General features: G+C 42.6%; 1 protein-coding gene across 5 annotated transcripts in view; it reads right to left on the bottom strand.

Moving 5' to 3' along the window:
- The window catches only part of DSCAML1 (DS cell adhesion molecule like 1), a 161,246-nt gene that overhangs the window by 43,651 nt on the left and 90,897 nt on the right, over positions 1 to 26,698 (bottom strand). For 4 of the 5 annotated variants that reach the window (XM_072155707.1, XM_072155708.1, XM_072155709.1 and 1 more), the window contains exons 4-7: positions 7,730 to 7,876; positions 7,214 to 7,492; positions 5,136 to 5,411; positions 3,501 to 3,797 (exon numbers count right to left, since the gene is read on the bottom strand). In XM_072155707.1, coding sequence (XP_072011808.1) covers positions 3,501 to 3,797; positions 5,136 to 5,411; positions 7,214 to 7,492; positions 7,730 to 7,876 — 999 coding nt within the window. The remainder of the gene's footprint in view (positions 1 to 3,500; positions 3,798 to 5,135; positions 5,412 to 7,213; positions 7,493 to 7,729; positions 7,877 to 26,698) is intronic. The other variant, XM_072155711.1, reaches the window with a different exon arrangement.

Here is a 26,698-nt window from a genome sequence, read left to right as displayed (position 1 = left end):
GAGCGGCGCCATAAATCACACGGCGGCCTGATTATAAGCTGGCGGCTCGCTAATATTGGTCCTAGTGTACACTGGTCAGATAATAGGGGTACTTGTGTTTCTCAAGGCTGTGATCGAGCAAAAATTAAATGGAAATGTGTGCCCTATATATTGTAGTTTTCTACAACATGGCTGTTTTTTTTAGGTTTCTTAAAGGGATCTTGACTCCATGACACAAGGATTCTGCTCTAATCCCCGGCCTATGTTCTTCTTACTCCAACAAGGAGATGTCAACTAATTGGGGCAAATTTACTTACCCGATCCTGTCGCGGTCCCCGATCCGGACGGTCCGACGAAGATGAAGTCCGGCGCGATTCACGTAGCTTGCACACCCGAGTTCCTGCATGTGACGCTTCCACGCTCAGGTCCGCCGAAGTTCACCTTCTTGTTCCCGGTGCTTGTAAGTGCATGTTTGCGACACAATTTCCGATGTTAAATCCCGCGTGTTGTCCGAATCTTTCGGATCGTTCGACGGCCCGCCCCCCGATTTGTGTCACATGAAAACCGGTGCCGATGCGCCAAAATCCGATCGTGTGCGTCAAAATCCCCTGTTAAATGTGGCACAACCCGGAAATCGTTGGGAAACCCGACGAAAATGCGCTCCGCGGACCCTTAGTAAATGAGCCCCATTGTTTACTTTACACGGATGAACCCAGTGAGGTTGTGGTCAACATGTCATTGGTGGTGGAAGTGATAAAGTTTTGTTCTTTTCCACCACTTGTATAAAGTACTATTATAATGGAGAGAGTCCCCGCTAATGGGCCTGACTTTTAAAATTTCCAAAGCTGCTTAAGAAATAAAAGCTGGACTCTGATTGGTTGTTACAGAATTTAAAAACAGTTTTAAGGCTAAATGGTTTTGATACATGAATGCAACTTGAAAGTGTAACCGTTATTTAAGATAAGTTTTAAAATTGTGTGTGGGGTGCTGTGGGGAACATTTTTCTAATATACTTCAGTAACAAATTCTGCTTAGTTTGTAAAAAAAAAAAAAAAACACAATAACAAAAATCATCTAAAATGATGGTTACTCTTTAAGAAGCTGACCCAGGTTCCCAAAATAAGGTAAAACTTGATGATCAGCGGTCCAAATGCAGAGATCCAGCCCCAAATTCTGATGCGTGCTGGACTTGCTACTCCATTCATTCAAAGGAATGGGGTAGTGGGGCTCCTCCATACATATAACTTTACAAGGGAAAAGTGCAAAATTTCACAGGTATGCCACCACGGGTTAAGTCAATCTCAGGTTACAGGTAGATTCTGGATAGTCTAGAACAGTGGTGGCGAACCTATGGCACGGGTGCCAGAGGTGGCACTCAGAGCCCTCTCTATGGGCACTTGTGCCATCACCCCACAGCAGAGTTCGCCAGAAGGACTCAAGGCCTCTTGCAGTCCCAGGCAGCCCAGGACCCTAGAAGGAAGCTGCAATAATAACCAGGGAGTAATAAGTTACTGTTTAAATTGTCGTATTGGCACTTTGCGAAAAATATGTGGGTATTTGGATGTAGTTTGGGCACCCTGCTTCTAAAAGGTTTGCCATCACTGGTCTAGAGATAGAGACATCATCAAAAAAATATTCTCTAGGTATGGAAAGAGTTAATCATTAGTCTTCTTATCTGCTTTAGTTTGACAAAGCTTTGAATGCTTTCAAATACACTGCTCTCTGCAGGAGAAAGAAGCAGAAAAAACCTAATGAAGTATATGACAGAGTTTACTAAAAGGTTTGACTGGGGCACATGCAATGATTGACCTACTACAGACTTATTGGTGGCTAAACCCACTTACTGTACATGTGTGTTAGCAAGATAGTGAACGTGACCATATCTCATCCACACCTTGCCAAAAAAACACATTGAATGCAGCAATATTAAAAGACTATAAAGGTATGAATGGTGATGGGGGGAGGGGCAGACCACTGTATGGGCTCTTTGCCTATTCTTATAATGGCAGTCGGTGACTGATGACAACTTCAGTATGTGACTAATACAGGCCACAGTGTCTACCCCTAATTATCAGATTTATATGATCTATGCACCACAAAACTATTGTATTCATTTACATATAAAATATGGAGAAATATTAAAATCTGACATCCTCACAGGCAATACAGCGGCACCATCCATCACTCCGACCCAACTCCCAGGAAAGCTACAGCCCCGGCTCTCTTACACTCAGCCTTTTAAAAACGGATAAAATCTAAGGCAGATAATTGCTTGGAGATTACAGCGCTGGATTTATAGCGTTGATAACAAATGCTAAGTAGTATGTCGTCTGAATACTGTATACATATTGTGAATACTACTTAGAATACAGGTGCCCATACATTGTAGAGTATAGCTAACGTTAAGAGGTAAGGCTATGAATGGTGGTCTACCCACTATAAATGGCGGTCTCATACTATAAATGGCGGTCTACCCACTATGAATGCCAGTCTCATACTATAAATGTCGGTCTACCCACTATGAATGGCGGTCTACCCTCTATGAATGGCGGTCTACCCACTACGAAAGGCGGTCTACCCACTACGAATGGCGGTCTACCCACTACGAATGGCGGTCTACACACTACGAATGGCGGTCTACCCACTACGAATGGCGGTCTACACACTACGAATGGCGGTCTACACACTATAAATGGCGGTCTACCCACTATGAATGGCGGTCTACCCACTATGAATGGCGGTCTACCCACTATGAATGGCGGTCTACCAACTATGAATGGTGGTCTATGCACTAACCAAAAGCCCCCTCCCCACATATATGCTGAACAGTCAACCTATCCCCACTTCTGACTAAACTTTATGACTCATATAGAAACTTTTCAAGCTTCTGCCATCGATTTTCCTTATCAATCTCATGGCATTGGCCGATATTGCTAAGAGTGAAAACTTGAACTTGCTGCGCAATGTGCAGATTTGTGGATAAATTTTTACCCTACATAGTAGCTCAGGTCAAAAGTGAATCTATTAATCTATTAAAGAGACTTCCACAAAATGTTCTTGATTGCCAATCTGCTTTTTAGAAGGGTCCAGCCTGGAGTGGCCATCCATTTGTGGATGATGCTTTACCCCATGTTTTTTGTTCACTTTGGAAATAGGGGATATGGATGTTGGATATGGATGTGATATGAAAAAAGGTGAAGAGAAGATATGGGATTGACAGCTTTAGGGCTCATGGACATACCGGCACTGTAATAGGGATCACAGATCGAGGGAGTGAATTTTCCCACGGATGTCTCTCATGGACATACATTGTCCCATACATTTAAGGAACATATTAGTAAGGAGGCATAGCATTTCCACACATCTCCATGCAAGCGTCTGCCATGTGCATGAGCCCCAAGAACAAGATAAAAGAGATAGCATATTTGGGGAAAAGTAGAGCGAAAGAGAAGCCAGAAGACAGAGGGGGCCCAAGGAGACTTTATAGACCCTATTCTGATATGTAGAAGTAGGACAGGCACCTCTTACGTTTATTCGAGCTTGGTATTCTGCAGTCCCCACAGAGTTGCGCGCAGAACATCTGTATACACCCCCATCCAGGATCTGTGGACTGCTCACGTTCATGTAACTTATGGTGCTGCCATCTGATGCCGTATATTGATTGGAGCGGTGACCTGAATCGCGTTGGATGGGTTCATCGTCCAGGGTCCAGCTTATGGTTGGGGGAGGAGCACCTTTGGCGGAGCACATAAGAGAAAAGGGCTCCCCTGGGTTCATTACTTTTTCGCTGAATGACGAAATGATACGGGGTGTCCCATCTGTAAGCACAAGAGGATGAGAGTGTTATTCTACATTTCTTTTCAAATATAACCAGGTTTACCCTATTACACTACCAGCCCCCTTAGGTAGGTAGGAAATGTCCTTTCTAGAATTCCTATTTTATGTGAAATCTCACCCGTTTTCACATGAGTCGAGTTTAGTGTTTGCAGGGGGAGGGTCAATTCAGAAGCCCCTATCGTTTGTTCTATAGCACCTAAAATAATCTGCTGGTGTCATATTAAAGATAAAAATCTCTTCTTTCAAAACATGAGGCTGATGGTTCTGTGAACTACCGAGCTGGACATACAGGTAGTTCTAAAAAAAAGTATCTTTCTCTGCAGCTTGCAATTCCAACATTGGGGCACATTTACTTACCTGGTCCAGTCGCGATCCTGCAGTGCGTTGTCCGACGTGGATTCGCGTCTGCCGGGATTCACTAAGGTTGTGCACCCGTTATCCAGCAGGTGTTGCTGCTGCGCCGAGGTCCGCCAGAGTTCACCTTCTTCTTCCCGGTGCATGTAAGTGCGTGTCAAGCGACACAAATTCTTTTTTAATTACTGCGGTTCTTCCGAATCCGTCGGGTTTTCCGATGGCCATACCCCCGATTTCTGTTGCATGCAAGCCGGTGTCGATGCGACAAAATCCGATCGCGTGCGCCAAAACCCCGAGGCACTTCAGGGACAAACGGCGCAAAACAGTAATATTCGGGAAATCCGGCGATTCGGTCCCTTAGTAAATGAGCCCCAATGTTTTTAGCTGCCTGAATTTCTGGTTCTGTAGCTCACATAGCCATAATCTTGATGTGATCTAAAAGATGAGATTCTTATCTTTAATATGCACAGAGCAGAAGATGGAACAGAATCATTAAACTTGACACATCACGTATGAAAATGAGGTGAAAAGAGTCATATTTGCCTGACTTTGGGGGAGATTTTTTTTAAATAGGGAAATGGACGGTGATTTCGCATAAAAGAGAGAATTATGGAGAAGAAATTTCATACCTTGTAGTTTAATGGTTCCTTTTAAATCATAAGATGTCCAGCTATGTCATTTTAGATACTACCCTCCAGTCTGTGTTTCTGGGATTTCTTCACATGCGTGTCCATATAAACACATCACAGCTGCAGCTGATTACTGGTCTGATGGGTGCAATATACTGTTGAGGCCAGTGATTGACTACTGTATGTACTGTAGAAACCTCTTCATTGCACCCATGTAAACAAATTATGATCATGATAATTGGAGACTAGCACTGGAATTTTAGCTGCTAATATAAGGGATCACAATGAAAATGGAAATATATACCTTTATAATGATAAAGGGCTCCTAGTACCCACCTTCTAGCACAACGATTGCGTAGTCTTGGACAGTTTGCGTTTTACGACTCCCAAAACACTGATATGCTCCAGAGTGTATTTTTTGGGCGCTGCTAATGACAAGGGTCTCATTATCCGTCCCCCTGATGGAAATGAACTCATCAGCTTCGATGGGCTCTGTGTTGCGGTACCATCTCACAGTATAGCCCGGTGACCCGCTGATGGAACAGGATAGGATAACTGTACTGCCGATCCCTGTTTTCAGTTTCTTAGGAGACAACGTCACGCGGAGCTTTTCTGTGAGGGGAGAGGAGAGGAAGAGATGTAAAAACAGGTATGTGCCTAGGCTCCTACTATCAGGTGCCCACTGCCAGACCCCATCAATCGCACTCCAATGCAAAGAGTAGATCATCCAATCCAAACATGTAGCCCTCTAACAGTAAAGGGATATCCAAGTCATGTGAACATATATAAAAACCCATTAATATTACAGGCGGTCCCTTACTTAAGAACACTCGACTTACATACGACCCCTAGTTACAAACGGACCACTGGATATTGGTAATTTATTGTACTTTAGCCCTAGACTACAATAATCAGCTGTAACAGTTATCACCGGTGTCTGTAATGAAGCTTTATTGATGATCCTGGTTCTTATGACAACCCAACATTTTTAAAATCCAATTGTCACAGAGACCAAAAAAGTTCTGGCTGGGATTACAATGATAAAATATACAGTTCCGACCTACATACAAATTCAACTTAAGAACAAACCTACAGTCCCTATCTTGTATGTAACCCGGGGACTGCCTGTATATCTTCTAAGAACTTCCCCTCTATAGCTTTCTTCTTTTCCCCTCCATTCAACCTGAACTGTGAATTTATCTTGGAGCGTCCCCCTGCCCAGAGATGTGCAATATCTGCCAGGCTCAGCGTAAATGTCACTGAACAATCTCACACATTTCTCGGTCCTCCTTGTTTTCTTGTCATGAGAGTTCACACACATTGACACAATGATGTGCCCTATAGTAATGCAGCTGAACTTACTGTAGGTAGGACACCTAGACAGGTGGCATCATGTACTAGAACCCACCTACTGAGACAACTAAAATATCCAGAAGATGCTAGTTTACCTGTAAAGCTGACCTTTCACATTGGAAATCCTGTCCTGAATACAGGCAGGATGTTATAGAGCAGGAGGAACTGAGCGGTTTCTATATGGTATCCTGTCTGCAGTCAGCATGTTATAGAGCAAGAGATGCTGTGTTGATGGTACAGTTTCCTATCAGCAAGCAATATGTTATAGAGCAGGAGGATCTGATTATATATAGTGTCCAATCTGTAGGGATCATATTATAGAGCAGTGTCCTATTTACTGTCAGTTTGTTATAGAGTAGGAGGAGCTGAGCAGATTGTACCAAGTGTCCTATCTGCAGGCAGAATGTTGCAGATCAGAAGAAGCTGAATACTGTCCTATACTGTCCAGCATGTCATAGCGCAGTACACAGTGTCCCATCTGCAGGTGGCATGCTATAGAGTAGGAGAAGGTGAGCAGATTGTACATAGTGTCCTGTCTGCAGGCAGCATGTTATAGAGCAGGAGGAGCAGAGCAGATTGCACAGTGTCCTGTCTGCAGGCAGCATGTTATAGAGCAGGAGGAGCAGAGCAGATTGCACATAGTGTCCTGTCTGCGTGCAGCATGTTATAGAGAAGCAGGAGCTGAGCAGATTGTATATAGTTTCCTATCTGCAGGCAGCATGGTATAGAGAAGGAAGAGTTGTGCAGATTGTACATAGTGTCCTATCTGCAGGCAGAAGGAATCAACCAAAGCAGTTCAGGAAAACATGGATGTGTTACGGTACATGTTATAGTTACTAGAGTTATGGAGATTGTTGATCTTGCTATTTATTCTGATTGAAAGTTTATGCTGAATTGTGAAAGGAGTTTTACTCTATTTTCTTCTACCCTACAGGATGTTTGCCGCTTTCTAAATCTACTCTTCAAGATAACTGGTTGATAACACTCTATGAGATTTGGTTACTTATACAGCGTAAAAACATCTGAGAAAACGACCTATCCAGGGTGTAATGTTATCTTACCTATGACGATTAATGTGCCGGTGACTTCGGCAGAACCAAAGCTGTTTGTAATCTCACAGATGTAGGTCCCGCTATCCTCTAGACGGAGGTCCGTCATACTCAGACCTGTGTTGCGTTTATTCCAGCGGCTGTCAGAGGGAACGGGGCGGCCATCTTTAATCCAGCGAGAGGCTAGGTTTGGGTATCCTGAGGCAATGCACGGTAACTCCACTTTATCCCCTACAAATACCTCCTGGGATTGGAAGCCATCCAGGAGAATGGGGACGGACTCTGCAGGCTCTAAGGAGTGAATACACAAGCGCAATGTGAATATTATGAGGAAAATATGGAGGAAATTTGCCATATAATTTCTTAGGCCTCATGCACATGACCGGGTGCTGGGGCTGAGTTCGCTGCACATTGGTTTCTAATTTAACCCAATGTGACTCCCCACATCACATCTTGCTGGTGTTTGCTGCACAGGCAGCCATTTTGTATGGACAGACAGGCCGCAAGCAGACTTGCTATGAGACTTACCTGAAACTATGAGACGCGCCCCATTACTTTGCCGCGTCTCTCCGCTGTACCGATGTCGGGTGATGCATCGATATGTTGATAGGGCATCTTCCTTCTGTACATCCAGGATGTAAAGTGCACCTGACGGCGAGGTGACGAATCTCCCCTCTGAAACAAAAAAAAAAATTACGGATGTTAGAGAAGTGAAATACGCAATGAGAGGTCACAATCATACATCTATATGAACGCTTCCCAAATCCAGTCCCCGGATCGGATTATAATTTACGGACGGAGATATTTCCCACAGACTGTAAAATCCTTTCACGTATGGTAAATTACAGCACGGGGTGAGGGGGGTGAAAGCAGCGAAATGCAGAGAGGAAGAGGATTTTGGTTGCCGCTCATTAGTCAATTTGTCATTTATTTCCACCTTCAGCCAATGTCAACGCGGCAAGTGCCAAAGCTGTCACCTACGCGGCTTCCCGTCACATAGGCACCCGGTGCCGCTCTTATAATAGCACAGCCCGGCCGCCTGTACATACGGCACCTCATGTACAGCATGCAGTGTTATGTAATGTACTGAGCTCAATCTGCTAGACACTATATATAGAGCTCATCTTCTGGCACAGGGTGTATATATATATATATATATATATATATATATATATATATATATATACAGTAATAATCATTGACATATGTGCTTCTATTAGAGTTCATACATGCTTTTAAAGTATGTGGTATATGGTCCCTATATTTGTATGTGGTATATGGTCCCTACATTTGGAATATGTCCATATACCACTATGATATTGGGGCACATTTACTTACCCGTCCCGTTGATGTCGCCAATCCAGAATGTCCGACGAGGATTCTACCGCGATTCACTAAGATCGTGCGTCCAATTTCCTGCAAGTGACGCTTCCCCGCTGAGGTCCGCCGGAGTTCACCTTCTTCTTCCCGGTGCATGCGAGTGCTGATCTTGCGACACAATTTGCTTTTTAAATTCCGCAGTTTGTCCGAATCTGTCGGGTTTTCCGACGGCCACGCCCCCCCAATTTGTGTTACATGCAAGCCGGCGCCGATGCGCCACAATCCGATCGCGTGCGTCAAAAACCTGGGAAAAAATTGGAAAAAAAACACGAAACCCGACGAAAATGCGGCATTCGGACCCTTAGTAAATGTGCCCCACTGTGTAATACTACATGCTCTCTGCAGAGCTCGCTGCAGGAGTAATGAGATAGTTCCATAATCTCACTGCTATTTCTGTAAAGAATCCTCACACTAAGGAGAAATGATACTGTATATTCCAGGATTTTAGATGTGTCTCTGATATGAACACTTTGCTTTACCTATAGTATTAGTATAGGCTGCACTCACTATTCTGATGCTTGTCAACAAGCTGGTCATCATACAGACTTCTAAAGCTGAAGTAGATTACTATTAAGTAGATTGAGTATGAATAGATGACGGATGCCATTACAGAAACATTGGGATGATGTATAAAAGGGGTCGGCTAGTTTTCAATAAATCTTATATTAGACAAGACTCTGTACCTGCGTCTATTCCTCCTTTGAAAGCTTCACCCTTTCCCTGTCCTCAGCATGCTGCCCTCTGCACTTTCTCTCTCACCGTTCTTTACCGTCCGCATGGCGTCACCCACTGTATCTTTCTTCTCACAGTCTGTCCTTACTGAGACTGGGATAGGGGAGGCGGAGGGAGCAGAATGAGTTATAACTCTGCTGCTACAGCTCCTCCAATTCAGCAGAGCTCAGACATGTAAACAAAGAAGCATGAAGAGTCTGTACACAGCACAAAAGTAAGTAACATTCTGGGATTATCCACAAGGCAGTAAATGCAACTTATGTAGAAGAGTGGCCAACCCCTTCAAGACTGGCACATTGTGCGCCAGTCTTAATCATTGGAGTACCCTTTGTGCAACATTTCAGAATTACTAAGGAGTTATGACTTCTTAGTTATTCCGATGCAGCACTCATGCAGCGGAAACTAAATGTACACAAGATCTGACCGATCTAAGATATAACCTGCGCCAATTTTTTGTGTGCAGACTATAGTAAATTAGGCCCATCTTCTTCCCTCTCCTCCACACCCATTTTTCAATAAAAGCTGGAACACCATACCAGTATTATAATGCATTCACAAAGATGCTTAATTTTTATATTGTTAATAATTCTAGATGTAAACTTTACTGCAAGGGAACTTAAAGGGGTGTTTTAGATTATTTATGTATCTTGCCAAGGCCCTTTAAGAAGACACCATTTATACATTAATACTAATATATGGGATTAGGTCTCAATCTATGCAAGCGGGAGGGTACTGTATTCAGCTGCCAACTATCTAGGACATTGCTTTATTAAAATAGAAATTGACCATGAAAGATTTCACCCGTCTGTTCAATTTTTCTGCTGTCAACAGATGCAAAAGCGCGTCTGACAGCCCTTTATTAGAAACCGGACAGTAGATTTGAGCTATCAGTTTGGAACAATTGATTTACTAACAACCAGAAAATGAACAATTAAAGGGGTTGTCTATGAGTGCAAAATGTCTATTTGCATGAAAAACAGCACCACTCCACTGCAGTGGTCATATGTGGTACTGTGCCCTATTAATTTCAATAGAGCTAGTAATAATATCAAAGGAAACACATGGATTGGTGTAGAATAGACCACCCATGTTTTTTCTACTCTGGACAGCCCCTTTAAATCTGAGATGAATTCTCTTTTATGTCAAGATATCAGTGAAGAAGAACAACCAGAACTCATTTTTAGCTTTTGGGTCGAAATCTCTATTAATAACCATCTAATTGTGTTGCAGATTTTGTATATGTAGTTCTACAGAAAATCCCTATTTCTTGTAGAAATTATATCCCTGTGCATAAAGGTCCAACCCAAAATGCAAATGTGGCGCGCTCCTTCGCCTTGGTCCTTCAGGCTGATCATACAATGATTATCATTTTTCCATTTTATGCTTGTCACCAGCAGAAAACTTGTGGAGAGAGGGAGATTAATGAGGAGCCATGATGAAGGGTCAACAATGTCTCACGCTGTCATCTGGATTTTTGTAGTGAGATGGGAACGGGGACGTCACCATTAAAGGGAATGGGGGCATTTTACATATATATCACACACATTCATATAGAATATATCACATATACAGCCTGTAAGCCCCACACCATCTAGTCTGCAATTGTTTTGGAGGATATGTGTAAAGTTATCTTTAAAGAGGTACACTATTTACATCATTTTTACTATTCGGAAGGGAGCAGAGGGCACTGGCAGCATCATATGGGAAATACAATGTATGCTCCAGCAGGATCTCTTAAGGGTTGTGCCATGTGTAAAAGTTGTTTAGCTGATTGGTGAGGGTCTTACTTCTGAAGCAGTTGGTCAAGCAAACTTGCTTTTGCTCTATAACGTGCTGCCTGCACAGGGTTGCCTCCAGGTTGCAGTAGGCCCCTGGGTGACAGAGCCTCAGTGGGCCCCTTTGCAGTGAACTCACGTGGCAGCATTCAAAATTTGGAAACTAAAACAGTCTCCTGTTCCCTAAAATATTGCCTAACAGCCTCCTCATTGTTATATTATATAACCCCCCTCATACCCTATGGATTAATTAGATGCAGGCCCCTTCACCCGCATGGATTCCATATGTACAGCCTTATGAGGGCCCCCAAGCAGCTCTGGGACCCGGCACTTGCCCAGGTATGCCCAGTGCTGGCGCCGGCCCTGTGCCTGCAGATAGGACACTGTGTACAATCTGCTCAGCTCTTCCTGCTCTATAACATGCTGCCTGCAGATAGGACACTATGAACAATCTGCTCAGCTCCTCCTGCTCTTTAACATGCTGCCTGACTATCCAACACTATATACAATCTGCTCCGCTCTCCTGCTCTATAACATGTTTCCTGCAGATAGGACACTATGTACAATCTGCTCAGCTCCTCCTGCTCTATAACATGTTTCCTGCAGATAGGACACTGTGTACAATCTGCTCAGCTCCTCCTGCTCTTTAACATGCTGCCTGACTATACAACACTATATACAATCTGCTCTGCTCTCCTGCTCTATAACATGTTTCCTGCAGATAGGATACTATGTACAATCTGCCCAGCTTCTCCTGCTCTATAACATGTTTCCTGCAGATAGGACACTATGTACAATCTGCTCAGCTCCTCCTCCTCTATAACATGCTGCCTGTAGATAGGACACTATGTACACTCTTCTCTGCTCCTCCTGCTCTATAACATGTTTCCTGCAGATAGGACACTATGTACAATCTGCTCATCTCTTTCTGCTCTATATTATGCAGTCTTTAGATAGGACTCAATGGCCCACATTTACTAAGAACAGTGCAGTGTGTACTATGTGCAGTTGCCTGTGTAGTGTTCAGGGCGCGCCAGATTCAGTATTTCTGGTGCATGTTCTTCATGAATCTGGCGCCCCCTGCACTGCTCCGACAGAGTGTGCCAATATTTTTGATGCACCTTTAACATGGGACATGCACCACATTTCTGTCAGACTTTCTTTGTTAAATCTGGAGCACAGTACGACTGAGCACCAGAAATTTCTGACGCATGAAGAATAGTGCTCCTCTCCTCCTCTCCATAAGGGCGAACAAATGCCCACCCGGTTACGACCCGGTGGGCATATGTTCGTGTGAATGCAACCTTAAGGTGGGCCAATATATCATACAATGTTATATTTAAGTTCATATATTGGGTTACATTTACTAAGGGCTTGGCGGCAGTTTTCTGTTGGACTTTGCACATTCTTTTAGGTGTAAAGGCTTGCAAAGGTATGTAAGTGGTTTCCACGCCACATTTGTGCCACACACAAACCTTTTGTGACGCAGCTGCGCTAGCCACCATGCCGCACAAATTGGGGGACGTTCCGGCACTCAGCGCCGTTTTTAACCTGCAAAGGCTGTTGCATGCCCCATGTTAATGGTGCACCACAAAAAAAGTTGGTAAACTGTGTCAGGCCAGTGCGGGGAAGCATCAGATTCATGATTTCTGGCGCATGGTCTTAAAGGAAACCTACCACGTGAAATTCAACTTGTAACCTTCAAATACCGAGCACCAGCTCAGGGTGAGCTGGTGCCGGAGCATATTTTAGTTATTCTCCTAAACCGCTGTATTGCGGTTTAAACACTTTAGTAATCTATGTGAAGCCGCTTTGCAAAACCGTGGAACGCGCTCGGCGCACCATGCGCGCGACCCTGCGAGCGTGCCGTCACCGGCTCTCCGGTACTTCCTATTTAGGTACTCGGCGCACGGTCGCACGCATGGTGCGCCGAGCACTTACCCCGGTGCGGCGAAGCGGCTTCACATATAAAGATTACTAAAGTGTTTAAACCGCAATACAGCGGTTTAGGAGAATAACGAAAATATGCTGCGGCACCAGCTCACCCTGAGCTGGTGCTCAGTATTTGAAGCTTACAAGTTGAATTTCACGTGGTGGGTTTCCTTTAATGAATGTGTCGCACCCAGCATTAAACACGGGCAGAGCACTTTTAGTGAAGTTTCAGACTTTCTTTGTAAATGTGCCCTATGCAGTCTTTGGGGGATCATCACTATGATGAAATAGTCATATATGGAAAATGGTTTCTTTTACAGGAAGGAGGTTACCCAGGGAATGATAAAGCAACTCATTAGGCTGCAAAGATTAGGCAGAGAAGTCATAGCTCCAGCTTTGGTAAAGCCGCTTATCCTTTGGCTACCTAGAAATCAGCTGTTACTGCTTTCACACGTGCCACTTAGTGCTAAGTATAACACTATATGACATGCTGAAACAACAACAGGAACCTGCGTCCTCCGACCTGATGTACTGCGCCATTCTCCTGCCTGAGGCATCACTGAACCCCTGCCCTGCTCTGCCTGTGTCCTAACAGAACCACTGAACCCCTGCCCTGCTCTGCCTGTGTCCTAACAGATAACATGTCTATAGATGAGTAGTGGGAAGGCTGTATGTATTACTAGCTCAGTCATATTCCTTTTATGTCAATTCCCAATCCTATGTTGCACCCCAATGCAAACTTTATATGAGACAGAGGCACCTTATGGGCCCATATGGCACCAGGAAGACCATCCTTAAAGGAATAGTCAATTGGCCAACACATCCAGTATGTACAGTAGTACCCCGAGACTACTAGGAGAACATGCTGTTGGTTTTCTTATCTCAATAATTCAGAAAAACTAGTCCTTCGCCATTGTGAAACACTCCTATGGTGACTCAAAGGGGCACCATACATGGCCTTAAAGACAACACGTGACCAGGTTTTGCCCCACTAAACTACTAGCACCCTTAGCTAGGGTAAGAAATGTCCTTGGTAGAATTTTATGCGAAATCTTACCCATTTACCTATAAAAAAAACTTCTCCAAAGTCAGGCAAAAGTGACTCTTCTCACCTCATTTTCAAAAGAGATGAGTCAAGTTTAGTGGTTGATGGGAAGTGTCACTTCAGACAACCCTATCTTCTGTTCTATGGTACCTAGAAACATGATACTGGTGTCATATAAAAGATAAGAATCTCATCTTTAAGATCACATCAGGCATTGTGAACTACAGAACCAAAGATACAGGCAGCTAAAAACATAGTTGGAAATGCAAGGTGCTTATAAAGATCCAGTTCCCGCATATTTTTTAACTGTCTGTATGTCCAGTTCTGTAGCTTGCAGATTCATAATCTTGATGGAATCTGGGATTCTAGGTACTATAGAACCAAATATACAGACTTATTAAGAGACACTTCCCCTTCAACCACCAAACTTGACTCATCTCATGTGAAAATGGGATTAGAAGAGTCATATTTTCTGACTTTTCTGGAGTTTTTTTTTATAGTGACACAGTTGAGATTTCACATAAAAGAGGGAATTCTAGAAAGGGCATTTCATACTTTACCCAAAGGAACTAGTAGTTTGGTGGGGTAAAAGCTGTTGACAGGTTCCCTTTAATACCTGCATCAGTGCCATGGACATGGACCTATATACAAACATGTAAGTATTGGATTGTGTTATACATGGCATCTGACATAGCTGGATATGTACATGTGCTGGAAGGATTTTTGGATGTGAACGTGTAATAGATATTTAAGCATCCGGCCCTTTCCTGACCTCATGGAGAAGATGAAATTATGACTTGCAGCCAGCCTCTCGATTTTAAGATCAAATAGAGTCGGTGTCATAGTGTTCGGCACATTAAGGCGAACATTCACGCTCCTTTCTAAGAGGTGTAAGTGATATTATTGTAGCAGCTAATCCATACAGAAACAAACACGGCTGATCGATCAGCAGCAGTTAAAATAAAGTGTGAGGTGAGGGCGGCGGAGAGGTGGAAGGAGGGGGGCGCCATCTCATTACTTGGATGAAGTGAGCAGGAGGAGGAGGAGGAGGGCAGCCCTCCGTTCAGATTAATGTGCGCTGGATGGAGCCCTGGCGGCCAATCTGGATCGATCGACATTTGTCAAACTGAATTGGGGAGTCCCCAAGCAGCGCTCGGCACGACCATTCTCCAGGGAAGGGAAAGGGAGGGGAGAGGAGCAGCTTAATTTTGAGGGAAAGACTAAAAGAGGTTAAATACAAGACCTAGTGCTAAGTTATCCACTGAGAAATAATATCATAAACCAGACAATACATAACCTAAAGACTGGGTGATGCCGTATAATACTCTCTACGATGCTCAATGCTCTGACAGACCAAGGCCAACTCTGTCAAGTGCCTTGTTCTACATATTATATCAGCTCTATATAATGAATATCTATCAGTGTAAAAAAAAATGTACAGAATAATGTAAATCATGAAAAAGCAAATGGTACGTCATAAATATATTGCCACTAGGTGGCACTATCTAGGGGGTATCAAGGGAAAGAAAGCTTTTTGTATTGTTTCACAGTTTTTTGGACGGTTTGTCGGCTGCAATGATCAGCTGTAAGGTGTCTGTAGTGAAGGTTTATTGAGAACCCATGATCCCGTTATAGCAAAAAAATTGGAAAATCCAATTGTCACTGGGACTAAAAAATTTCTTTTCTGGAGCTACAATTATAAAATATACAGTCCCTACTTACATACAAATTCAACTTAAAGAACCTATCTTGTATGTAACCCGTGGACTGCCCGTATTAATAAATTGGTGCAGATTTTCATAAAATTTTGAAAAAGTCCTCTCAAAAGTTTTTTTATTTTGTAGGTGTCCATGAAAGTCGAGTAACAACACAAAATCAGAGAGAAAGGTAAAAAAAACTGGATAAACAAATGTAGTAAATTACCTCCCACTGACTTCCAGGCCCTGCTGTAGGATTTGATGGTGTTAAAGACTACAGCCACAGGTTTTGTAAATCATCATGTAATCCGTTATCAATGTTTAATAGTCATTTTTTGTACGATTTATCAGAAGTCTTAGAGCAAAGCTGTTCTAGTTGCTCAGAAAACCAATCAGAGCTCAGCTTTCATTTTATAAACTGCTGTGGGAAAATGAAAGCTTACCTCTGATTGGTTGCCATGAGCAACCAGAACAATTTTGCTCTCAGACACTTCTGATAAATTTCCTTGTTTTTAATGTACAAAAATAGACTTTTCTATGTAAACACATAATAAGGGAGAATCCTTCAGACTTTTCCAGGTTATGATGAAGCAAATTTGTTTGTTGTGTAACCAGCAGTCCAGGGAAATGGCTAAGATCAAGTGTAGTACAATCGAAGTAAATGTTGTTATATCGGATGCTGGAGATGTAATGGTGGTATCTGTCAACAAGTTCTCCTTGTACAGTAGTAAAAGGGTGGAATTGAGGAAAGTGCTAAATTTCGACCTCCTTTGGGGTGTCGCTGGCTTCCGTAAAGTGAGGGTCCTTGGTGATGATGTCACGTTCGTTATGTAATCATTGTGTCACGTTCGTTGACTGCAGAAGACAGTAATTGGCCCAGAAGTCATGTGGGCGAACTTAAACTCGCTGCTGCCTGAGGCGAGATATAGAACAGCACCTTCTCTGTCCCATTTAAAAGTATTGTATCAGGTTATTGTTCCAATTCGGTTCTCCACGCAGCGTCTCATACCAATGCTAACATCAGGTGTGAAGAGACACTATTTTTTAAGTGGCAGATCCTGATTCAAAGCAGATAACTGTGCCCCTGATGCTACCCTCCAATCTTGCTGCAGGTGGTGCTGCCTGAGGCAAGTGGTTCAACTTGCCTCATGGTTACTGAACCCCTGAGAGTAAGTATAGCATTGTCTCTTGCTCTCCTTGCTCCCCTTAAACTGAAGAGTAACTTGAGGGGTTCGCAACTGGGCCCAAGAGGTTTAGGGGGCCCATAAGGTGTCACTTTCCCATATGAGAAGACTAGTACTATAAACCATACATTATAGTCAGGGGGCCTTGCACAGACTTTACACTGGGGCCCATCAGCTTCAAGTTATGACACTGTGAAGAGGGCAACTCTGAAAATTTCTTTAATACCTATTTATATTTAGATGTGAAACTTGTGTTACCCATGATTTATCTCCAATCCATGTACTTGGTTAATTCACTCTTACACTCTGGTTATCATGAATGTAGGTTTTTGTTAATTTTTTTAATGTTTTTCCACTGAGTATATGGAGGGATATGGGGGTAACAAAGTGATCAGTGTCCATCTGATAAATCCGGTTTGACCCCTTTATAGCCAAGGGGTTAGACTCTTTCCACTCCTTCTCCTGCAAGGTTTGTATTTCTAATTAAGCTGTAATCAGAGAGGGAAGACACCCAGGGTTTGCACCAAATGACTTGTACACACTCCGCAGATTGGGTCCCTACTCGGCCACACTGCAAGAGCATTCTCCCTGAAATTCATTAGACATGCATGAGAGGGGCCTTATGAATAGAATTGCATTTAAATGGATTTTCTGAGAGAAGAGAGAAGCAGGGGAGGAGGGGGGAGGGAGAAAGGGGCAGAGTGTGTAGGAGGAAGAGAGGCGAATAGAGGGATAGGGAAAGATAGAGTAGAGAAAGGAATGGGGTACAGCTGTACCCAGTGCCAAACACATAGGTGGGCATTGGCGTATATGGGCAGAGAGAGCAAAAGGGGTTAAATCACGAGCAGAAGTGGCAATGAAGGCAAACGGAGGAAGGATGATAGGAAGTGTTGTTAGTGAGAAACAGAGACAGCAGAAGAGGGGGTGTAAAGTGTGAGACAGCGGAAAGGAGATGAAGAATGGCAGAAGAACAGCAGTGATGTGCACAGAACAAATCTGGACTCCTCGCTTAACCTATTCATTACACTTGGCACTTCAGCTACATCCTTCCAGGGTGGCACGACCACCAGCTCCCCTTTTTTTTCTCAAATGCCATGTGTGCCCACATCTCCTTAGGAAAATAGTGGAAAAAAAAAAAAGCACCCCGGCCGAGCAGCTGCAGCTTGTTCATAAGATCATCTGCTACGGGTATAAATTAATTAGTCTTCCCAAGGAGAGCGAAAAGAAAGAGAGAGAAAGACAGAACACGGGCTAATACCAGAGAACGCCAGCCTGGGAGGGCAAGGTATTATAGAGCAGGGAGGGAGCTGCTAATCCTATCAAGCAGCTACTATCTGATCAGAACAATTAGGATTTCTCTAGCCGAGAGAAAAGGAAAGGGGTGATGGCGGTGTCATTAGCATATTGGGAAAGAGGGCAAAATTTTGTATGTAAATCGGATTTGGAGGGGGGATATTGATGGGCATGGGTTAATGGCAAAAATGAGGATGGCATATAGGGTCAATTTAGCAGAGGAAGGTTGGCGTAAGGAATCGAAGTGCGGAAAAGGGAATCCAAGTGCAAGAAGGGGCACGGAGAAAAGGGTCATGTCAGGTGGAGGGTAAAATATAAAATACACTTCTGAATCATGGCTGTTACTATGCACAAGCGCTTTGTCTTCAAATTTTGCCAAACGCTGCAGCAAAGAATCCTAAATACCGCCCATCCCCGGGCTGGCGGTGAAGCAGTTAATGAGTTTATAGACATATTTACATCCTCTGCAAAATGAGCAGCGCCTAGAGAAGCTTCACCAATCACTGATGAGAGAGAAGATGTGTGAGCGAGAGCGATGGAGATGAGCGAGAGAGAGGGAGATGGGTATATGTGTCTGGATAGTGGATATACACATTACCCAAGATAGAGAGATGTCACTCTAAATATGGGGTAAGATGGTCAGGGAGGAATGCAATGATGAAAGGGGGAATCACAAATGACAGTATGGATAAGATGTAGCAGAGCCGAGCCGCTACTTTAGCACATTTCACTAGATAAGTGGATTTGACAGAGTGTTTTACATAGGACTGCAGGTACATCTACTGAATAATCCGAAAGATATCAAAACCAATACATCTCTACTACATCCATATGTGATAATAATGCACCTCTACTACATGCATATACTAATATAACTGTACTATATACTCTATACACCTGTACATCCATTTGTGATACTATTATACTGCAGCTCTACTACATCCATATGTGATCCTACATACTACATCCTACTACATCCATATGTGATCCTACATACTACATCCTACTACATCCATATGTGATCCTACATACTACATTCTACTACATCCATATGTGATCCTACATACTACATCCTACTACATCCATATGTGATCCCACATACTACATCCTACTACATCCATATGTGATCCCACATACTACATCCTACTACATCCATATGTGATCCTACATACTACATCCTACTACATCCATATGTGATCCTACATACTACATCCTACTACATCCATATGTGATCCCACATACTACATCCTACTACATCCATATGTGATCCCACATACTACATCCTACTACATCCATATGTGATCCTACATACTACATCCTACTACATTCATATGTGATCCCACATACTACATCCTACTACATCCATATGTGATCCTACATACTACATCCTACTACATCCATATGTGATCCTACATACTACATCCTACTACATCCATATGTGATCCTACATACTACATTCTACTACATCCATATGTGATCCTACATACTACATCCTACTACATCCATATGTGATCCCACATACTACATCCTACTACATCCATATGTGATCCCACATACTACATCCTACTACATCCATATGTGATCCTACATACTACATCCTACTACATCCATATGTGATCCTACATACTACATCCTACTACATCCATATGTGATCCCACATACTACATCCTACTACATCCATATGTGATCCCACATACTACATCCTACTACATCCATATGTGATCCTACATACTACATCCTACTACATTCATATGTGATCCCACATACTACATCCTACTACATCCATATGTGATCCCACATACTACATCCTACTACATCCATATGTGATCCTACATACTACATCCTACTACATCCATATGTGATCCTATATACTACATCCTACTACATCCATATGTGATACTGTAGTATAAATCTACTGCATCCATATATAATGCATTAATACACCCCTAATACATCCATATGTGATACTTATATTCTTGTACTACATACATATATAATACATCTCTACTACATGCATATGTGATACTTGTACACCTTTACTACATTCAAATGTGATAATACACAGTACATCCTTTTGTGATACCATTATTATACTGTACATCTACTACATCCATATGTGATACTTATATATCTGTACTACATAGAAATATATTACACCTCTACCACATTCATATTTAATACACCTCTGCTACATAAAAGTGTGATGCTAATACACCCTTACTGAATACATATACTAAAACACCTCTACTACATCTAGGTGATACTAATACATCTCTACTACATTCATATATAATTCTAATACACCTCCACCGATTCAAATATAATACACCTCCGCTACATCCATATATGATACACCTCTACTACATTCATATAAGATACTTATACACTTCCATTACATCCATATATGATACACCTCTACTACATTCATATAAGATACTCATGATACACCTCCGCTACATCCATATAAGATACTTATACACTTCCATTACATCCATATATGATACACCTCTACTACATTCATATAAGATACTTATACACTTCCATTACATCCATATATGATACACTTCTACTACATTCATATAAGATACTCATGATACACCTACACTACATCCATGTATGATACACCTCTACTACATTCATATAAGATACTCATGATACACCTACACTAAATCTGTGTGTGATACTAAAATATCTCCATTACATCCATATGCAGTGTGATACACTTCTACTACATATATCATATACACACAGCTACACTACATCTGTATTAGCGATGGGCCATTCGTGAACGAACTAGCTCTAAGAGCCGGCTCTTTCACATGACCGATGGGAGTCGGCTCCCCTCAGTGATCTGATGGCTCACTTAACGCCGCCCCTAATCTGCTCACCGCGCCCGCTTTAAGCCCGATAAAATCGGGTTAAAGTGGTGTGGATTGGGGGGACTCACTGGACTGAAGATCCCTATTATACATTTAATAGGGAGCCATTCAGGCGCCAGAAGACTTTATTTTCTTAGTGAGCGAAGCCTAATAATCCAGCTCACTAAGAAGAGCCGGAGTTCCCATCACTGTATGTAATACTAATACACATCTACTACATAAATATGTGATACGTAAGCCATATACAGATGGAATACATCTACACTGGATGGAAATCTACAGTTATGGATTTGTTTTGCAAATCTGCAATAAAGTGTTACATTTCCTCCATTGCAAAACTAGAAACAGCAACATGTTATTTTATGGATCATTTTCTGCAGGGTTTACAAAACATTTGTTTAAATGTCGTAAGACTTACTGCAGTGTACTATTGTATATTTAGCCATGCAAATAATTGCATGGGGCAGCATGGTGGCTTAGTGGTTATCATTACAGCCTTGCAGGCTGAGTTTGTATGTTCTCTCTGTGTTTGTGTGGGTGCTCTAGTTTCCTCCCACACTCCAAAACATACTGGTTGGTTGATTAGATTGTGAGCCCCATTGGGGAATTAAGGGAATTATTATTATACTTGCAGAATTTAAATGTGGAAAATTTACAATATAACACAGTGGGGCTTATTTACTAAGGGTCCCTCGGACACATTTTCGCTGGGTTTTCTGACTTTCCACGGATCGCGGCGGGGTTTTTGTCGCACACGATCGAATTGTGTCGCAATCGCTCCGGCTTTCACGTGACACAAATCGGGGGGCGGGCCAAAAAGCTAAATTGTGGCTCCGACAAATAATAAATATGGTGCACACAGTGCAGTTCCCTTCCTTTGTGAATGAAATATGGTGCACATAGCACAGCAATAAAAGGAAAATAATGATCATCATAAAACTGGCACATAGCCCATAATAAATGCCCCCAATTGTGTATGAACTGAGCTTCAAGCCAGATAAAAAATTCTGATCACACAGTATCTAGTATATCCTAATGATGGGCAATGGAAAATTGTTAATTGCGGAAAATGTATGGAAAATGAAGGGTGTATAGCTAAAGCCTCTGGTGGAGATGACACGTGTCGCCACAATTCTAGGGACTTCTGTTATGGTTCTGCTTGAGTGGTGGAGCGTCCAATACTGCAACTCCCTGCACGTCATATAGGTACTATACATATCTATTTATATATATGTATATGGAGAGATGGTGAAATCATACAGTGTGTCCTGATCCACCCTCATCTCTACCCCTCCACTTCTCCGCCTGCACCCACCTCCTCCTTCATTTCCATTCACGCAGTGTGGAAGCTTGTTAGTGATTCCTAGCAGTCTATCCGGGGGGCATAATTATTATTACTGTTAAAAAGCGGCACTGCTGAAATCACAGGAAGCAGAGCATGCTGGGAGAAAGTGTCTACCCCAAAAAATGGTCTGATTTGTCTACAGATCCGTTTACCTAGAGACAAAGTAAAAACCAGACTCAAGATGGGTTTTCATTTAGGGAAAGTCCCAGGTGTGAGCCTTGCTATAAGAGTAGCGATCCCGTATATTCTGTATCCTTTGTTTCCTATACACAGGGATTTGCTCTTGTTTGAACAATGGAGTGCGCATACTATAGTCTATGTACACACTGGTATATGTCACACCCTTCCTATACAACACAGAACTGTAAAGAGAGACTTTAAAGGGGATGTACTGCAAGTGGTTATTATTCTCGATCCCATCCGACGGCTGGGATCCCCACAGGTAACAAAAAGTCACCCCCATATATTATGAAAATGGGGCTCTCCTCCTTACTGGATGGAGCACCAGGTTGAGCAGCAATGCTGCTGTTTCATTCACTACTCTCCATTCAACACAGCTGTCAGCTATCATTCATTGTCTATAGCTGAGCACTACTGCTCACTCAATTTTTGAGTTGTTTTCCCCTATCCACTCCCTGTAGATAGGGAATAACAATCAAACTTGGTCCAACCCCTTTAAGTGTTTTCTAGCCTGCCGAATAATCCCGCTGCTTGTTACCAGATCCCTGGCTTCCACTCCAACCGGAAGCGTAAACAGACTGTACACCAATCATGAGCAAGGTTGGAAAACCCCTTTAGGCTGGGTTCTTAGAACTCTGACACACAACTTAATTTCTGTCCTGCAAACGCAACAGCTGAAATCCCTGACCGTAAAAATATGCCCGAATTTATGCGTTTTTTTTTTGTGGCAATATGGCTACTGAAATCAGTGCGTGTCTCCTACTACCTTTAACCTTTCTAACCCCACCGATAAGATATTCTTGGTGCCAGATTTAGTCCACTGGCAAGAACTAGATGGATGAAAATTTCAAAACGACTATTTTTGTGGACTTTGACATAAATATAACAGATGTGCCGTTCAGATTTTGTTCTGTTTATGAGACATTCTGTGTATCCGTTACTATTATTATTTGCTGTATTTTGTGCTCTTGTGGTGTCAAGTATGTTGGTCTATGTGCGCAATGGTCGGGGAGGAGGGGAAGGGGGTCTGCCGTTCAGACTCGGAGTGCAGGTATAATTACAATCTGTACGTTAGCAAATACTGACATAACCCTGTCATCTCCTGTGTGGGATTTATTGCAATAACTAAATACGGCTTCATGCAAATGAGACTGAGTACACAATCTGCACAGACCGCCGAAATGAAGGGAGGGGGATGGCTCGGGGTAAGGGAAACAATGAGCATAAAGCAATGCAAAAGAGGTGAGAGAGGTTCAGGCTCATGTGCGGGATGCCAGGGGATAGCAGCGGCGGAGAGGGCAGAGATGACGGAGCGGTTTCAGCACCTCGGACAGCGTATATTCACAGCGCATACATTTGCAGCTGGATAACTCGATTTATACGGCTCAAAGAGAACATAAGCGAATTTAGAAGAACATAAGCATGCATGATACACTGTCGCTGCATCACTCTCCTGCATCGTACAACTGCTCGGGGATAAATTGCGGGTGAGATACATTAGGCAAGCGAACAGTCAGGTCAAGTTTGATGCGTTGAAAGAAAGAAAAATGAGCAATCGGGAGGATTGGAGCGACTGAAACACAGGCCACATGTTGATGGATCGAGGACTGGGTCACTGCTAATCCAAAAAGGGGTCTAGTTATCAATGCAAAGTGGTTAGTAGCTAGCAAAAGTGTAGCAAGGAAGGATGGGATAAGGTCACAGTATATGATCCCCATATACTCCTCCTCATCTACCTTGGATCACATTCAGACATTCATCCGAATGGTGGTTTGTACTACTATACCTCCTGATGCCATCCTTGTCAACTTTTAATAGGGTCTGGGTGCAAATTTAATGCAGATGATCATAGCCTGTTCCCTAAAAGGGAACCTGTCAGCAGAAATTGACCTAATAAACCACTACTAGTATGTCATCAAGCAGCTGAACACCTTCCAGATCATGTTTCTTTCATGACACAGTGTGGTGGCATCATTCAGAAAAGCTACACTGAAGTGAGATCTAAAGTAGTTGTATAAAGTCAAGGAGGCGGAGATTTTAACACTAAAGTCAAGCTCTCTCTTCCTAAGAAAGCCCCTTACGCTGTAATTGATGAATCCAGAGACATCACTAACCATATCTCCTGAAGTCTGATGCATGATGTCAATCACAGAGGAGGAGGCGTTCAGAGTTCCCCACCTTGACTTCAGTGTTAAACTCTCCTCCTCGTTGACTTTATACAACCAATTTACATCTCACTTCCAAGTTGATTTTCTGGATGATGCCACCACACTGGGCTATGGAAGAAACAAAAACTAGAAGGTGTTACTCTGCTTGACAATATTCCGTTATCGGTTTATTAGGCTAATTGCTGATGAAAGGTTCCCTTTAACACTGCCCTGTTTTGGGACAATTGGGTATGACAAGCCCCATTCTGTGACATGGGCAATATGTAAGAATTATTGAAAAGCCTTTGAATTTGGAAGTTAAAGGGAGTAGTTAAAGGGATCATTCAATTTTTTTTTAAATAAGTCGTCTGGTGAGAGGTAAAAGCCAAAGGTACTGGTCTGGTCCAGGACGGCTCCTTCCGCCACTTACAAGCCGCTTGTATTATGCTATAGTGACTTGATGTGTTATCGACGTGATCTCAAGGCTGAGCCTCGTTATACACTAAATAAACTTAACATATTCACAAAGGATTGCAATGATCACTAGGGTTCGCGTACAGGGACACTTATTATATCAAAAGAGGTTTGTAATAAGAAGGCACTGCCCAAATATGAGATGATCCATGCTTATAATTGTTGCAGGTGTCAGTCTACACTGCTGTTCTTGCATTGAATTCAGCAGTGCAATTATGATGTGGTCACCAAAGTCAAACAGTATCAGAACGATCAAGAAGAAGCTACTGTACATCATTGTATTGGCCTCCTCCGATAAGAGAAGAGCCTGAAACTAGGATTCATGAATTAGTCTTTGTTTTACATAAAATCCTTCACCCTGAGAAGTCATTCCCTATGTGTTGAAGTGAACAGCATCTCCATAATGTGACAGAGCTCCTCTCGCACAATGCCTCCGTATTGATCGCCATTTTCTATGTAATTAGCGTTCCCAAATTATTACCTGGTGTGAAGAATAGACATGAATCAATGTATGCGGCACAGTATAAACACGTAGCGAGCTAGTACTATCATCATCAATATCAATATCCCTGAAGATAAAGGATTGGGATTAGGAATTCACTTTCTTGCACATTTGCACAGAAGAAGAATGTAGGATTTCTCAAGTAGTGCAGAAACACACATAGTGATTAGTACATGTCAGATGCGGAGCTGCTTTCTTCTGACATTCGGTCTATAATTGGCGCAATGTTCTGCAGAAAGATGTTTCTGCTGTTCATTCTGACACCTGGTAGTATATTCAGCAATAAGAGTGAACAAGGGTGTACAATCAGGGGGTGCATCCAGCAGATTGGGGGCCCTGTGTGGCGTGTGAAGTCAAGGGAGGGGGCATTTATTAGGATTTCTGTTCCCCCTATGTACAACCATGATCAAAGACACGCCTATAGTATAGGCATTCAGTGCTCATGTATTTTCATTGCAAAGTATGTACTAATGGTAACATGCAACCATTTCTGGGATCCCTATACACTGTATCAACAGAATGGGGAGTCTCATGACCCCTGTTTGGCACCCTGTAAAGTTGTAAATGGATTAAAGTTATTGATAACAACAATCCCTTTAATACACAGCTATGTGACGTGTTATCCAAGGAGCTGAAGGCGCTGGAACCAATTGTTATGAACCTGCCTGCGAATGAATAGAACATCTTTATGTTGATAACATTTGAACTAAAAGAGATATTGCAAATCTGAATGTGGCAATCCATTTCCGAGACAATTCTGGCCTTCTTAGATATGTTACATGACCAACTTCCCATTGGAAAAACTTGAGCTTAATTTAATATGGCGTCTTTTAAGATGGCGGTCATGTTCCGGAAGAAGCCTCAAAGTTACACCCCCCTCACCCATTTCTATCTGGGGTATCAGATAGTTAATTTACCCATTTGGTTCTGAA

Source organism: Engystomops pustulosus, chromosome 6 (genome assembly GCF_040894005.1).
Source record: "Engystomops pustulosus chromosome 6, aEngPut4.maternal, whole genome shotgun sequence".
Classification (NCBI taxonomy): domain Eukaryota; kingdom Metazoa; phylum Chordata; class Amphibia; order Anura; family Leptodactylidae; genus Engystomops; species Engystomops pustulosus.
This window is presented reverse-complemented; position numbering and strand designations above follow the sequence as displayed.